Source organism: Ciconia boyciana, chromosome 7 (assembly GCF_034638445.1).
Source record: "Ciconia boyciana chromosome 7, ASM3463844v1, whole genome shotgun sequence".
In the NCBI taxonomy this organism is placed as follows: Eukaryota; Metazoa; Chordata; class Aves; order Ciconiiformes; family Ciconiidae; genus Ciconia; species Ciconia boyciana.
Window position 1 is genome coordinate 43,899,164 of NC_132940.1, and position 15,019 is coordinate 43,914,182.

The following is a 15,019-nucleotide window of genomic DNA, read 5'->3' on the forward strand; positions in this document are numbered from 1 at the left end:
TACAAACACGTATTTTTTTGTCTTCTAATCCAGACTTGTCTTTCCCAGCCATTTTGCTCCATTTTAGATCTCTGAAACTTTAGTACTGATTCCGTATATCAGTTTGTATGAATGAATCTTCACACTGGCTCAGTTAATACCTCCTGTCCCTAGCCATGCCCTTACGCAAACTGCAAGGGCAGAAATTAAAGCAATGATATCAGCAACAATAGCATTCCATATATTAATGGAAGACAAAAGAAACTGCTGATTCTGGGTAAGGAGGTAGTAGTTGAGGGCAATAAATGAGTTTCAATACATAGTTTGAAAAACAATATGGCAAGCTTTAAATACCGAAGCCAACTTTATCTTTAAAAAGCTGAAGGAGTTTCTAAATAATTTTAAGAGGTACGCCAAAGGTATTTACATTAATGGAAAAATAAAAAAAACAAAGGAAAGTTCAGAAGAAACAGTAGTCAAAAATCAATTAGGATTCATAGCAGAAACAAACAGCTCTTATCAAATAACATTCTGCACAGGTTTCCCACCTGATAAAAAAACACATCTGCTGCACACAGAACTTAAGTTTAGCTCTGTCTAGAAACGGTAAGTGCCTGAGTCTTGTATTGTGCTGAAATGTTTTAAGTAAATATTTTCATGTAAAAATACCACCTAAGTATAAATTCTTTAGTAGTGAATAGATTTGAAAAAGCTAGTTGAACTGCAATGCTTGTTTAGTAAAACTAAGTACATACTCTGTTTCTGTATAAAAATAAGTAAACAGTCTTGACAATAAGGTGATTCTTGTATCTGAAAATGTTAATCTTTCAAATTAAAAGTCACAATACTGTCAAGTTGGCATGCTGCTATTTAAGATTTCCAACTATTTGTACACTAAGTTGTTTGCACCCAAAGTAGCAGGGAGTTTTCACTCTTCCTGAGCACTTTAGGCACTTAGTATTGTAAATGACACATTTTTCAATTAACGGCTTTACTCTTATATAAAATACAGTTATTATTACTGTTGATCCCACTATGCTTTCACCATCTTAAATTGCAATCATCCGTATTTTTGTATATAATACAAAGAAAACGCCTTCAGATTTTTGTGATCTTTTCAAAATTTGTCCTCACATTAGAATATCCAATTCCTCAAGAAGAGCATATAATCATCATATTTAAGAAACATCATCTTATAGATCAATGACCATTTTTCAGAGAGCTTATTTGGAAACATCTGACAATCAAACAAATCATTACACTTGATAAAACTGAGCAATTTACCAGCAATATTTTATGCAGCCTAGGAATGTTTTCCAGATACAGATCTAATGTAAATCTTAGTTGTGTTCCAAATGCATAGAGTATGTAAACAATTGTGCTTTTTGACAAAAACCAGACAAGTCATACAAAATATATTGGAAAAAGTGGATATATACCTGAATTTTAAGGCAGTTCACCGAAGTGAATTACATAAGAAAACAGAGCCAGTAGAACTGTCATTATTTGAGTAGTTAACTTATTTCTAGATTTATATAGAAGAGAAAAACAAAAAAACCCCCAGAAAATTAATTTTAAAATAGTCTTTAGCAGATGCTTACCGCCATTGCAGCGTTGTCACCGCTTCTTGCAATCTCAGCTGCCTTTTCAAGTATCTGCAAAAAGATGTTTTTAAACACATTAGATTTAAAAACAAATCTGACTGCATTGAAAGAATAAATACTATAGAAATGAAGCAGATAAGGAAATTTTGTGATCCTTTAGATAATTACAACACTATTATTTTGTATATACAGTGGTATAACATGGACTTCTATGCTGTGTCCCTTTTCTAATCTGCAGGACTATGGAGATCAGGGATAGAAGTGCTCATGATTACCTCCATTTTCTTCTTCTTCATCACTCCTGGGCTAAATAGTCTCCCCTATAGCATCTTGTTTTCTGTTTGCATTTCCTCCTTATTTTTCAGTACAGCAAACCAATTCCTCAACTCTAAATTATCCTTTGTTTCCTCCTCTCTACTTCTGCTGTTTTCGAGGGCACTGCTTCCATAAGACATACCTATTACCCATAGATCCACACTTCTAGCCCTCTATTTCAATATGAATCCACAAGTCTAGTCCTTTCACAGTCCTCCCAGATGGCCCATATGATCTCAGTTAGCATTTCCAGTTACTTCTCTAAATCTAGGATCTTCCCTTGTATAAAGTCATGAACAACCAGCTTCCAACAAGAACTCATTTAATGATAAAGTGAATATTCCACCAACAAGCTCTCAGCACCAGTTAATATACAACAACCCTCAGGAATAAGGACTGCTACTTTTGTTAACAGCAAAGCAACATTTCCCCAGAAGCTCAGCTCCAAGTTAACTCTTGCTCCCTTTTTTTTTTTTTGGCCTTTTGAACATTCTACTTAGTTTTTGAAGTTCATGTAATAAGTCATGATGGGTAGTTAAGTATAGATGTAAATACAGTTCTTCAAACTATATTCTGCACACTACTGCAACCAACAGAGATGTGTTAGAATGGTGACTGCCTAAGCTAATTAGACCAGCTGAACTAGTCAGGTAGGTATATTTACAGTTGTCAGATGCTGCTGCTTTGAGGAACGCTTCATAAAATGAAATACCAATTAAGAAAGAAGTCTAAGGTACTACACCGTCTTCCTTCCCTCAGAGGTCTGTCTCTCCCATCACCCAGGAATATAAAACACCATCCCCAGACACAGATTCAGCAAGACTTCTATTGTCTTTACTCAGGCTATATAAGAAACAACAAAAGACTACCATAATCAGAGCATAAATACCCAGCAGCTAAAATCCTTAAAGGTATACTAACTTGTTTTATTTCTTTCTCTGTATGAAATGCTTATTAATATGATGTATTACATCTGCTAGTTGCCTACAAACCTTGTTTACATACTGTGCGTGAAAACATGCATAAACAAAACTACAATGTCCTAATTCTGTTTGATGCTTGCCTCCTTGTACTTTTTAGACTTACTCTGTTTGCAAATAAACTTTGAAAGTTTCTGCAAGTCCAGCTTTGTTCAACTGAACTCAGTGTGTCAGCAGCACCAATCATTAACCAGCCCAGTATATGGCTCCTATGTTAGACAACAGTTTTCTTACCAACTGTCAAGGCAATTTTGCTCACTCAGCCCCAAACAGCTGTTCACTGCAAGTAGATTGATGCTACAATCAAAAAGATTCATTTGTTTTTGCACATTATGTTTCTTAAAATAAAGATCTGGCATCTGAGTCTCCATTTTCTTGGCAGAAACAAGCAACAACACTGGGAAAATATACCAAGCAAGTCTCATCTAGAAAATGCTGAAAAACAGATTCTCAGCTGGTATTATTCAAGCAGTTACACTATTACTCCTGATTCAACAGGACCGTCACCAAGAGAATCTTTCAGAGATTGGGTATCTTACTCTCTTTTCTGAGGGAGAAATTTCAGTATATCCACAGAAATTGAATGAATTATCAAACAGTTTAGAGCTCTGATTTTCCCAGTGATACTGCAAAACAGTTTCTTAACTCTAGGGAATTGCAAGTAGCAAAAGTTACTGGGGAAAAAATAAGAACTGCTAAGAAAAAGGCACATTTTGTAGCATTGCCTCAAAGTTGAATGCTTTCAATGAATGTTTCATTACCAGCTCTGCAATCACTTTATAAAGATGCTCTGGGATTTTCCTCTATCTGATATGCAGGATTTCTCAGGTACAGTTCAAGAAGGGGGCAAAGCCACAAAATAAAAAAAGCCAGTAACCAAACGGAAGTTACAAGGGATGGTGAAGACAATCAGGCACTATCTTAATGTCAATACATCAGATAACTTACTCAGTAAAAGCTTTTGTCTGTATTCACCCCAGCATTTTAACATACTGAAAACTTGGTATTGCAGGTACAAATAAAAGGAACAATAGTGCTAGAACAAATATGCGATTACTTAAGAAACACACTTTTACATAACATGTCTGTAATATGCACATAAAAGCAGCTTTTTTTCTTTAGAAATTAAATACATAGGGTAATGAGCAAAAAACTTAAAGCATAATAACAATAACAAAACTGACTAAAATTTGTCCAGTATGAAGAGTAAACTGGTCACCCAAAATTAAGAAGGCAATTAGTCAGTACTGTTTTAGCTCAAGGCAGTGCAGTTTTAATACAAGAACAAGTACTGCGCTGACAAGGAGGAAAAAAACCCAAGCCAAAATAATAATAATAATTAAAAAAAAATTTCCAAAAATCATCTATTTTGTTATTTGATTTCATTTTGATGAACCTTAAACCCAAAATCCCTCTTTGATCAAGCTGATAAAGCTTGGTGCTTTCTGTCTTTTTGTTCATGCCCCCTAAAGTTGCAAAACACTCAAAAAAAAAAAAGGGGGGGGGGGGGGGCGCGCGCAATTTTCTCTAAGTGGTTATTAACTTTCCCAAAAACCAAAATTCAGACTAATGTATGTATGAGTTAAACCTTGGGTTTTCAATGCATCATTAGCTGTCTATTTTAACACTCATTTTATTACTTGTTTCCTGGTCTTAGCTTTATTTGCTGGTTTGTGAACAACTTGCTTTCTAGCGTTCACACTACAGACATTACTACGTGTATTCCAAATATACACTTCCTTTCTAGACAGACATTCTTACCCACATCTGTAGAAAACTGCAGGGCAACTTAACTGGATTTCATTCAAGAGCAGACCTTGAGAAATCTGTTTTCATACAGTATTAAGAGTCTATTTATCCTGGAAAGGATTTTAGCTCATAGAGGAAAGAAGTGTCCCAAAGAGTGGGTGACATACATTTGTATAAAGAAATTACAGATCTTTATAGACCACAGGCAAGCACAGTTTGAAGGTTTCCAGAATGGCAGATAAGTTTAGCTTTTTGTAAGATCATTGATACTGCAAACTGATTATGCTTCTGACCCTCAAGAGACTACGTACAGAGTATTTATAAAAGTATATGTCTTCAAAATACTATCTAAGGACCCTGAAGTCAGAGCACTGGCGCTCTCACACGGTGCAAGTTTAAAAACCTGCAGTATGTTAACTAAAAGGCAGGAAGTGGGGAATTCAGTGGAAAAGGCAGTGTTGAAAGGAAAGAAGAAATAGCTATTTACACATAAACATTCATGACCGCTCTTTATGTCATACCTTACCTTATCAAAGGGAGGGTAATTAATAGGCTGTTTTGAATATTCTTGAAATCTAATGTGCAAAGCTGTTGCATTTTCAGTGTAAGGGTTAGTCTGGACGGTTCCCATTGGATTCAACATTTCTTCAAGTTCATCTGAAACATTAGACAGAGCAATTAATATTATAGGCCAGGCATGCATTAAAATTAAAAAATCTGAAAGGCAAAGATGCAATAAGAAATTGTTTACTGTATACAATGGACAGAAGCATGTTTTGCTGCACAGCACTTTTACTACAGAGCACTGCATTTCCAGTATAAACTACCCATACCTCCCACATTCACAAATGTTGGATTATAACCCAACAAGAAACTGACTATCTCTTTCCAAAATAAACATAACAGTCAAGGGAAGCTGAGATATCCCTATACTGAACCAAATCCCAGTAAGATCTGCAGCTTCTGTAAACCACAAGCTTCTGTAAACCAGTGTGTAATACACACTGCCTCTATATCAAATAGTATGAAAAAAAGAGGAGAGTTTTAAGTCAGATTTCTTTCAGCACTACAGCCAAGTTGATACAGGGTTTCTCAGGATGGAATAAAGAGTGACATGGAGATTTCAGACACTCTTTCTAATCAATCTGAATGTCAGGGAAGAAAGACTTAAAAAAAATTCTAATTCACATTTTTTGCTGATGCAAATATTGTCACATACAATATAGCTTATCTATTTAGTTTAGGATGCATAGCACAGGGAATCAAATGAAACCTAAACTGCATCTTAAAAACAGGTAACACGAGATATAAACATGCATCTATTTTTATGTGATTTTCCTTTCATGACAGATAAAACTTTTAGAATACTATTTCCAAGCAGACTCTTGCCCTTCCTCCTTCCTGATACATAACACTTTGGGGAAAGAGATTAAGACGTTATATATTTATCCACATAAAAAATACAAGTAGTAAAGAGATTATGACAGGAGAATTGGACATGCATACAGTAAATATTCTACTGTTTGATACTACTCTTCTTTAGTCTTGTAAGTATTTAAAGTTCAAGTCTTAAAAGTTAAACTTTACCAGGAAACGATGACCAGCTGTGCAGTACCAGTTCTCCATTCTTCAACTGCCCTTTATAATCAAATATCATGGTATTTACCCAGGCTACAGGATAATGCTGTTAAAGGAAAGAATTTTTACATGGAAACTAAGATGCTAGTGAATATTACTATGCAGCAAGCACTACAATAGAAGTAAAATTGAGAGGGTTGTCTTTTTTAAAATGGTGATATCTTTCAGAAAAGCAGTTAAACACATGCATATTTTTCAGTATGTACTCCAGTACCACTGAGAACAATAAGACTTAATTTTAAGGGTGTTACTCTGCCAGTGTAAAATACAATTTCCCTGAATGTGAGCCTAGATGCTAATTTTTTCATCTTTTCCCAATCACAACTCATCTAGAGTTGAGAACAAAACTGACCTTTTAAAATACCATTCTTTAAACAGCCATTTACCAACTGGCTTACCACTAATATTTTCATGCCTTTTCCAGTCTCTGAGAAGTATGAAAAGTTTTTTTTGTACCAAGATGTGCAATTCTTAGAACATATGCTCTTTTTAATGTTTTTTTTTCATTTTGCATTCTTGAACACTAACGTGAGGACAATGAAAGATTTCTGAATACTCATTTCAATGTAATTCAGAGGTACACTCAATAAAAATATATGAAATAATTACCACTTTTCCTGCTTTCCTAATGGTTTGGTATTTGGAAGGATTCATTGCCTTGGTTGACTTTTTAGTTTTCATCTTATCCATCACAGCATAAACTGCAAAGCAGAGCCTTGCCATTCTTGGTAGATCACAGACATTTATTTCAAACTCTAGTACTTCATTCCAAATGTGATCACTTCTCCCAGATATTTCTGTGCTTACAATAGTTTTACAAAGGAGCTCTGTACCATGAAAAAGACCAGCCCTAACATGAACCTGCAATAAAGAAATGACAAATTTTAAGCTTGCCACAGAACCTACAGAATTCTGCATAGAATATTAGACAGAACATACATATATGCATTCCATCAATATTTCTATCTTAAAAGAAATACTAATTTTGAGGTTTCAAAATGGACCAAACAATTCTTGAGAACAAGTTCTTTTTACTTTGCTATTCATGTTCCTGGCCAAATCAAAATATATTTGTTTAAATAATGTTGGCTACCACTTTTTCCAGTACTGAATTACTTATATTACCACATATGACTAATAATAACAACTCATTTGGAGCAACAAATACAGTATATGGATATACAAATGCTTCTAAATTAACATACTTAACATGGAAGGAAATCGTAGGAAACAAACAACAAAGCACAATGAAAAGGTAAGACTATTTTTCTGAATACAAATTCAAATCTCCAGGGAGAATCAATTTGTGCTTCTAAAGGAGAAAAGTTTCGGGTTTTTTCAGCTTAAGAAAAAATTCATTTTTTTACTTAAACTGTTTATAAAAATGGACAGAGGGAACACTGCTGACCCTGACAGAAATCACCTGTAATAACAACAATGTACATAATTCCCAGGAATTCTGTTTTGCCTTTAGCACCCAGAAACCAACAAAACCAGCTAGCTTGGATGATAAAAATAAGGAACAGGAAAGGAGACAGGCAAGAAGAGAAAGAAGCTGGAGTTACTGGCACTGAAATTAAGAACATTACAGGCCAATGCTATGATCTGGCTCATTTCTGCATTTCTGTTTAATAACATACGTACACAGAAAACTGCATGTTTCCAAGTATCCATACACTTGGGCAGTTTCAACAAGAATGACAACGAGGTCTTTATTTTTGTTGCCTGAGCAAACAACAAAGAGAGAAAGGGGGGGGGGGACGACACGGACGACACCCCACAAATGTAATCCTTTAGTCAACAACAAAACAAGTTCTCAATGTTACGGTTAAACAAGTAAAAGGTGAACTGATGTTTCAGCTTCCCTATGCTCCTCAAACAACCTTCCCAACATTCCCTTTAAGCTAAGATATTCTTTCTGAGCACTGTAAGGGAAAGGTGGAGATATTTAAAATTCAGTATAGGTTTTGGATAAAAATAATTCACCTTTGAATTCCCAACTGACATAGACAAGATCTGTTCTGGCAGAGCACCTATCTTTCCCTCCTTCAAAGAAACAACAGTGTGATCAACATCAAAGCAGTCCCAATCTTGATATATCTTCTTTGGCTACACCAACTACTGCTCATTACTAAGTTCTCCATTTGTAAACTAGCTCAGATAGATAAACTAGTCATTGGCAAACCGTAATACAGTTTAAATGAAGTCATGCTAGAAAGCAAATCTGTCTTCAGCCCAGAATAATCCCTGGAGTAAACATTAGTAGCACCAACAGATGGTCTCCAAATAACACCCATTCTGAACGTCTCTGAAACAATTGCTACCACTGATCAAGAGACTACCGTCACAGGTATTAGGTCTTGGAGAACACACTGTTATGGGTTACACTCCTTCTTGATACAGGTGCCATAGGAACATCCATTATTAAACTGACTCATTGACTTACATATATACAATACTAACTTCATTTTCAAGCTCGCAATCAATCACTGAAAGAAAAAGTTCAGTTTAGAAAACTCCATTCACTTGAGTCGCAGTGACGCTCAAAAACCACTATTACCTATTTTTGGTATGCACAGCTTCACCACTGTTAAGCACTGTGAGTTAAGAACAGCAACATGAATATCCATGAAACAGATCACATGAAAGTAATCTTACTTCAGGAAATCTAAATGCGTACACACTACATGTGTGTGTAGATACCTATATGTAACAATATATACAATCAAAATTCTTGTTGATTACATTTACAAGGTTTTTTTATTTCTCTGTAAGTAAAGATTGCAGCCTTATATTCTTCAAAAAGGAAATACTGTGGCTGACATCAGAGAACTGATTAAGATCGGTTGGTTCATAACCTTGAAATAATTCACCAGATGGCCCTTTATTAATTCATTTGCAGATTCACTGTATGTTCAACTGAACTTATAATCAAGTTCCTTTGCTGATTTAAAGATATCTTATGGAAATATGATTACGTCTAGTGTATATCTGCTTGTGCTTTAACACCAGCAACAGTAAATATTCTAAAATCTGCTTGGTTTTTTTTAAAACCAGGAGTTTAAATTCACATTTGCATAATTTTGAATATTGTTCTTTGACTTGCTATTATCTGATATTATAACTATATGCCACCATACTTCCCTGACTTTTCTTTTACGTTATTAATATAAAAAGTGTAAGTGATCAAGTAAAATTTGATAGTAACAAAGCACTCTATTGTTGGAACACATTGCTATTTTGCTTGCCTTTTGGCTAGTTCTAATTCTATGATTTCCAACCCTGTTAGTGTAAGGGATTGGATCCTAATTTTGTTCTTTTCATTCTGACACTCCCCTTTTACAAATGAAATGGTATGTACCAACGGTGCAGCCAAAGAGCAAGGCAAAAAGAAAAGCGATTTCAAATGTCATGTATTTGGAAAATTGGGTGTTAGCTGAATGAAGTCACTTGTGCTCTAGGTGAAAATACTCAACCCAGCTCACATTAGTGGAGTACTATCTATCTGAAATGTTTTGTTTCCCACTACAAACACTGCATTTATGAACCCTGTTGGTGGTTTCAGCAAAAATGGATGAATATTGGCTTGATCCAAAGCACAATGAAACTAAAAGAACAATGGCAATGAATTAAACAACCGTAGAATCAGGACTAGGAAACAAATACATTCTCAATAGTGACAATTCCATAATAGTGTAGACAGACAATGCAGGAAAACATGCACAAGCCTGCAAGGTTACTACATGCACTCTTGTTCTTGGGTAACTACAGGACTTTAAAATTTTCAAGACTAAAAAGCATTTAAAATGCTAAATAATATTTACATAGTGTCCACAGGCACCAATACCAAAGAATTGTCAATTTTTCCTGTTTCTCCTCAAGCTTACAATCAACTTATTTTCTTTTTCCTCTAAAAGCATACTGAAATAAATTAACCAAAATTCACTTTTTGTAAGTATGAAAAAAAAAAACCCCACAACCCAACAAATAAACCCCAACCAAACTTGATAGCTATGTTGCTTCTGGAATCCACCTTCTCTTTTCCCTTCCCTTTTCTTTTAAAAACTTTAAAGAGTCTACAGAATGTAGAGTTAAGAAGATATTACAACTAGCTAAATAATGGTTTAGACAAAGAAAAGGTAACATCTGTTTTTGCAGACATCCATTTCCACAGTCACAGTGTCTCAGGCAGTAAAATTGTAACTATGGCTCAATTAGCTATGTAGTATTGTTAATATACAAGCAGGTTGTAACAATAGTTTTGAAAGAAAGAATGCACTGAGTATCCTGAATAAAGCATCAGAACAGCAAGGTTCAATGGCTAATTGAATTTCTTCCTAATCTACACGACTGGCTATTTAATTTATTGACTGCCAAACAAAATAAAGGGAATGGATGTTGTTCTACCTCACAGGCAAGTGTCTTGTAAGGTCTTAAAGTAGTTATGCAATAAATTCCCATGCGTTAACAACTTGTGGTCTGTAAAACAGTCAGTAGCCCAGTCATGTACATTTTTACAGGAAGTGATACTACAGCTTTTTTTGTGTGTGGTCAGCATGTTTAGAAAAAAAAAAGACAGATTGTATAGAAGTATGCAGTCCACGCTTAGACACACACAGAAAATATTGTGGACTACAAAAATACCTTATGTTCCATTGAAAAATGTTTAATATTTAATCTACTTCTGTTTGTCAGATGTTTATGACGCTTTAGTTTGCATAAGCTTATTTCACACCAATATCAGTACTTTACAGATACCATTTAAAAAAATCAAGTACCATATGAACATTTGTGTTATACTGTCCATGATGATTGATAATGTTCTAATGCACATATCCAACTTCAGACAATAAAGCAATACTTTAGCAATAAAGCAAGATTTTAACCAATACTACCAGTATAACTGGGAATAACTAAAAATGCTTATACTTTTGCTGAATTGAAATCTGTATGATTTTGAGTTCACTAAACATTGAAAATCATTAAAATGATTAACAGAACATCTTCTTATACTAGGCATAGTTACTTACTTTGGCATTTTCTTCTGTATTGAGTTTATTACCCCTTAACAGAATAATCTTGAAAGGGTTTGAAATATCCCATACACTCTGAGAAGGGAAACAAAGATACAAGTTCATTCTTAATCAATGTAACATATTGAGACCTATTTCAGAAGCTAAACATTTTAAGCAAAAGTCATAAATACAAACTAAAAAAGATGCATTTTTAAAAATATAAATTTGAAATCTTAAAAAATAAATTTATTATCGTAACTACAAGAGCATACAAGATGCCCTAAAAGGGTAAAAAAGTTAGAAAAAACACTCAGCTGAAGGGGGGGTTGGGTGGGGGTGAGAAAATACATTGAGTACTACTTGCTGACAATTCAGATTAACCCTTCAAATTTATTGTTCATTCTGTATATATACAGCGTTTAACAGAGCAAAGCCTATCCACATTTCTTAGAATGACAGCACAAAAATTATAACTGTGCTATAAGGCCATAAGTTTAGCAATAAAGGAAGCACCATATTAAAAGAAAAGTTAGATGTATATTATGGCAAAAGTTGCCATCACTGAAGTGGGAACACCATGCAAGATATCTGGGCTAACACAAGAGACCACAGACTACTACTGTCCAAGCTAGTGGAGCCTACACATTGTGTTGAAGCTGAAGAATCCAGGTTCTCTGCAATAACTTCTCCAGTTGCTGGTAACAGATTATTACCTGCTCCTCTGGGTTGTGAATAAAAGTAGAATCAATAGCAATGGAAAGGAGACAGTGGGGAGAGGAGGAAGGATGAGGTGAGGGAAGGTAAGACATTTCCAAAAAGCCTCAAAGCCTGCTATTTCTGATGTAAACCTTCTTGCAAGCAACAGAAGGCTCCAAGTAGACCCAGGTGACCTACACTGGTAAACAGTAGTAGTGGCACAAATCCCAGGCATTGTGATTTATATTCCACAAGTCACTGCTCCTTTTGGATATTAGATATTCTCCGTATCAACTTACAGTTGTTGTTCGTGTTTTTTTTGGTGGCAGAGGAAGAGGAAGGTTGGATGATTTTCGGTTTATGGCAGCTTCTATGGCAATCATCTCCTGCTCGCACATTTTCTTTATGGTGCAACACTCAACTAGAGTCAGCTGAGGAAGAGTCCTGTTCATCACACAGTTGCGTATATACTAAAAGCCCATGGAAAACAGTTGTTATCAGCTAGCGGACTATTTCTATGGCAACTTTCAAATCAAAGAAACAACAATGTATTACAAAGATACAAAGGAAACTGTGCACATGTATTTTACAATTGGAGAGGACAGCAGACATGAGGAGGAAGTGTATTACTGTTCAGCATAGCTGACCATCCAATGGCACAGGAAGCAAGGTCAACTTCTGGCCAAGGCACTAGAGAACTGTTACAAGTTCCGAAGAGCTTTATGTACCTGAAACTGAATTAGTGGGTGATCACCAAAAACGTATTCTAGCCTTCCACTAACTTGCAGCACATAGTCAGCAGGATCAACTTCCTCATCTTCTTTTCCATGTATAGTCAAGCGTTTTCGGATTGCCAGCTCATTCAGCTTGATGGGATTCATGTTAGGAGACACCTGAAAACTAAATACATCCTAACAAAACATAAACAGGAATACTGAATGTCAAACTTGTTGTAGTCAGATGTACAAGGCTTAAATAAAATAGGTAGAAATACTTAACTGTTAAAAACAGTCTATTTTAACATTCATAGTTAATCTCTACATCTTCAGCACAATCAGAGCAATAGTCACCCTAAAAGCTGCAAAATGGTAAATTCCCAAACTTTTATACTAGAAGAAATACTTTTAAGAACACAGAACTTTATGTAATTGATTCAGCAGTGATTTAAAGACTTCTAGATCAGGATATTGATCTAGAAGCTTGTATTGTAGAATGTGAAGGAGGGAGACAATAAATCATGCATACATTTCAAGGTATTTAGCAGTACTAGATGTGTTTCCTTCTTTCTGACCACCAGCAAGTTATACTCTTTCTAGGTACCACTGCACTTGGAAGAAAAAGAAAGCTTCAAGTAAGAAAGCAGAAGAAACTGTTAGTGTGATTTATGTACAAAAACACCACCTTATTTGCAGGAGTGCATAAAAGAGGGATAGCAGCCAATATCTGTAGCATTCTGAATACAACATGGAAAGACTCTGCATTTTCAAATAAAATTTTTAATCAAACCTTTAGAGGCTATCTTGGTATTTCCAAAGTATCTCTAATTTTGATGTGTTCCAAAAAGGTACGGGTAAGATGTTACTTTCTTTTTTAAACTTAAAAAAAAAGGTTAAATGCATATAAAGTTCCTAATGTAAAAGGTCATCTGAAATCTTTCATCTCCCTTAATCTACCACATTATGTTCTGCACACGTTTATTTGCAAAGGTTGATTGAGCAAGTTCTGGGGTTTTGTTTTGATTTTTTTTTTATTTACACACACACACTCCTGAAGATGCAAGCATTCTAAAAGCAGTTATTTACAGATGTGAAGTGTTGTCTGGCTTACATTCTTTTGACTTGTGCTTTATTTATACAGAATTTTACTGGTAAGAAGCCAAGCTGCCCTAATGGAAGAGTCTAACTCTGTCAAGTCAGACAAAACTAATTCTGTATTTTCTCAGTTTCTGCATGGCTCATAACAGCTTCCCCCTTTCAGAAAGCTGCCAAACCATGCAGGCTTTCTTCTCCTATTGTAACTGATAGTGGGTAGACAGGAAAGGTCACTTTTTCCTCCCAGGAAGGTGATGCTCTATGACGGCTGCCTTACTTCCAAATTGTAGGTGTCTACATGTATGTCACAGAAATGGGGATCAGTCTCTTTCTCTTGCCCCAGAGACAATTATGTAGCTTTTACAGCTCACCCACACATTCTAGACAAAAAGTATTTTCATATTCTTTTCTCTCAATCTTGCAGCGTTCCTACTGAAAGAACACAACAGTCCCCGACCTTTCCTATTTAATTCTCCTGAGATGATTTTTAGTACTCAGTGCAAGTAGTAAAGTCTGGAACAGAGTTTACTGCTCTAAAAAGCAGCTCAGATTTGAACTGTTAATAGCTTTGAAGGTCAGAACTGGCAGCAGAAGCATTCAAAACATTTGAAATGTCAGCAGCCTAAGCTATCACAGTGGCAGGCAAAACATTCTGCAGCAGCATGAACTTTTGCTTTTCTACTGTTATCATATGCATATATATATATATACACACACACACAATATCTTAATCAAAAGCTGACAAACACACGGATATTCTCACTCCTGGACAACTACAAGTCCTCTACTGAGCCAAAGAGGACCAGAAAAAGGTTTTGTCATAAACACACCTATGCATCCAACATCAGCTAGTGCTACTGGTGACCAAATTTAGTATTTCCAGAGTCAGATATGATTTTACCACTTTGGATTTTTTATTTTTTAAGTTAAAAAAGATAGCATCAGAAATAATAAAGCTTTGTAAATAAAATCAGATGAATCATTAGAAAAATCAGTATCTAGCACCTAGGTCAAAATGGACACCAAATATAGCCTGATATATTTAAACACCTGTGAGATTTTAAGGTTTCCCATGGTGACCCCTCACTGTTATCAAGAAGAACACAGTGCAAAAATGAATAATGGGCATGCTGGACTCAAGTAGAATCATAGCAACTTCAACATCAAAAAAAAGAAGCTAAATCATTTTAGGTGGAAACTAAAGGGGTTTTTATTTTAAAAATAAACAATGG

General features: G+C 35.2%; 1 protein-coding gene across 2 annotated transcripts in view; it reads right to left on the reverse strand.

The window, feature by feature from the left end:
• The window catches only part of PIK3CB (phosphatidylinositol-4,5-bisphosphate 3-kinase catalytic subunit beta), a 106,415-nt gene that overhangs the window by 26,567 nt on the left and 64,829 nt on the right, over positions 1–15,019 (reverse strand). For both annotated transcript variants that reach the window (XM_072867965.1, XM_072867964.1), the window contains 7 exons: positions 12,705–12,887; positions 12,276–12,446; positions 11,296–11,373; positions 6,875–7,126; positions 6,215–6,311; positions 5,154–5,284; positions 1,581–1,634 (listed from right to left, as the gene is read on the reverse strand). In XM_072867965.1, coding sequence (XP_072724066.1) covers positions 1,581–1,634; positions 5,154–5,284; positions 6,215–6,311; positions 6,875–7,126; positions 11,296–11,373; positions 12,276–12,446; positions 12,705–12,887 — 966 coding nt within the window. The remainder of the gene's footprint in view (positions 1–1,580; positions 1,635–5,153; positions 5,285–6,214; positions 6,312–6,874; positions 7,127–11,295; positions 11,374–12,275; positions 12,447–12,704; positions 12,888–15,019) is intronic.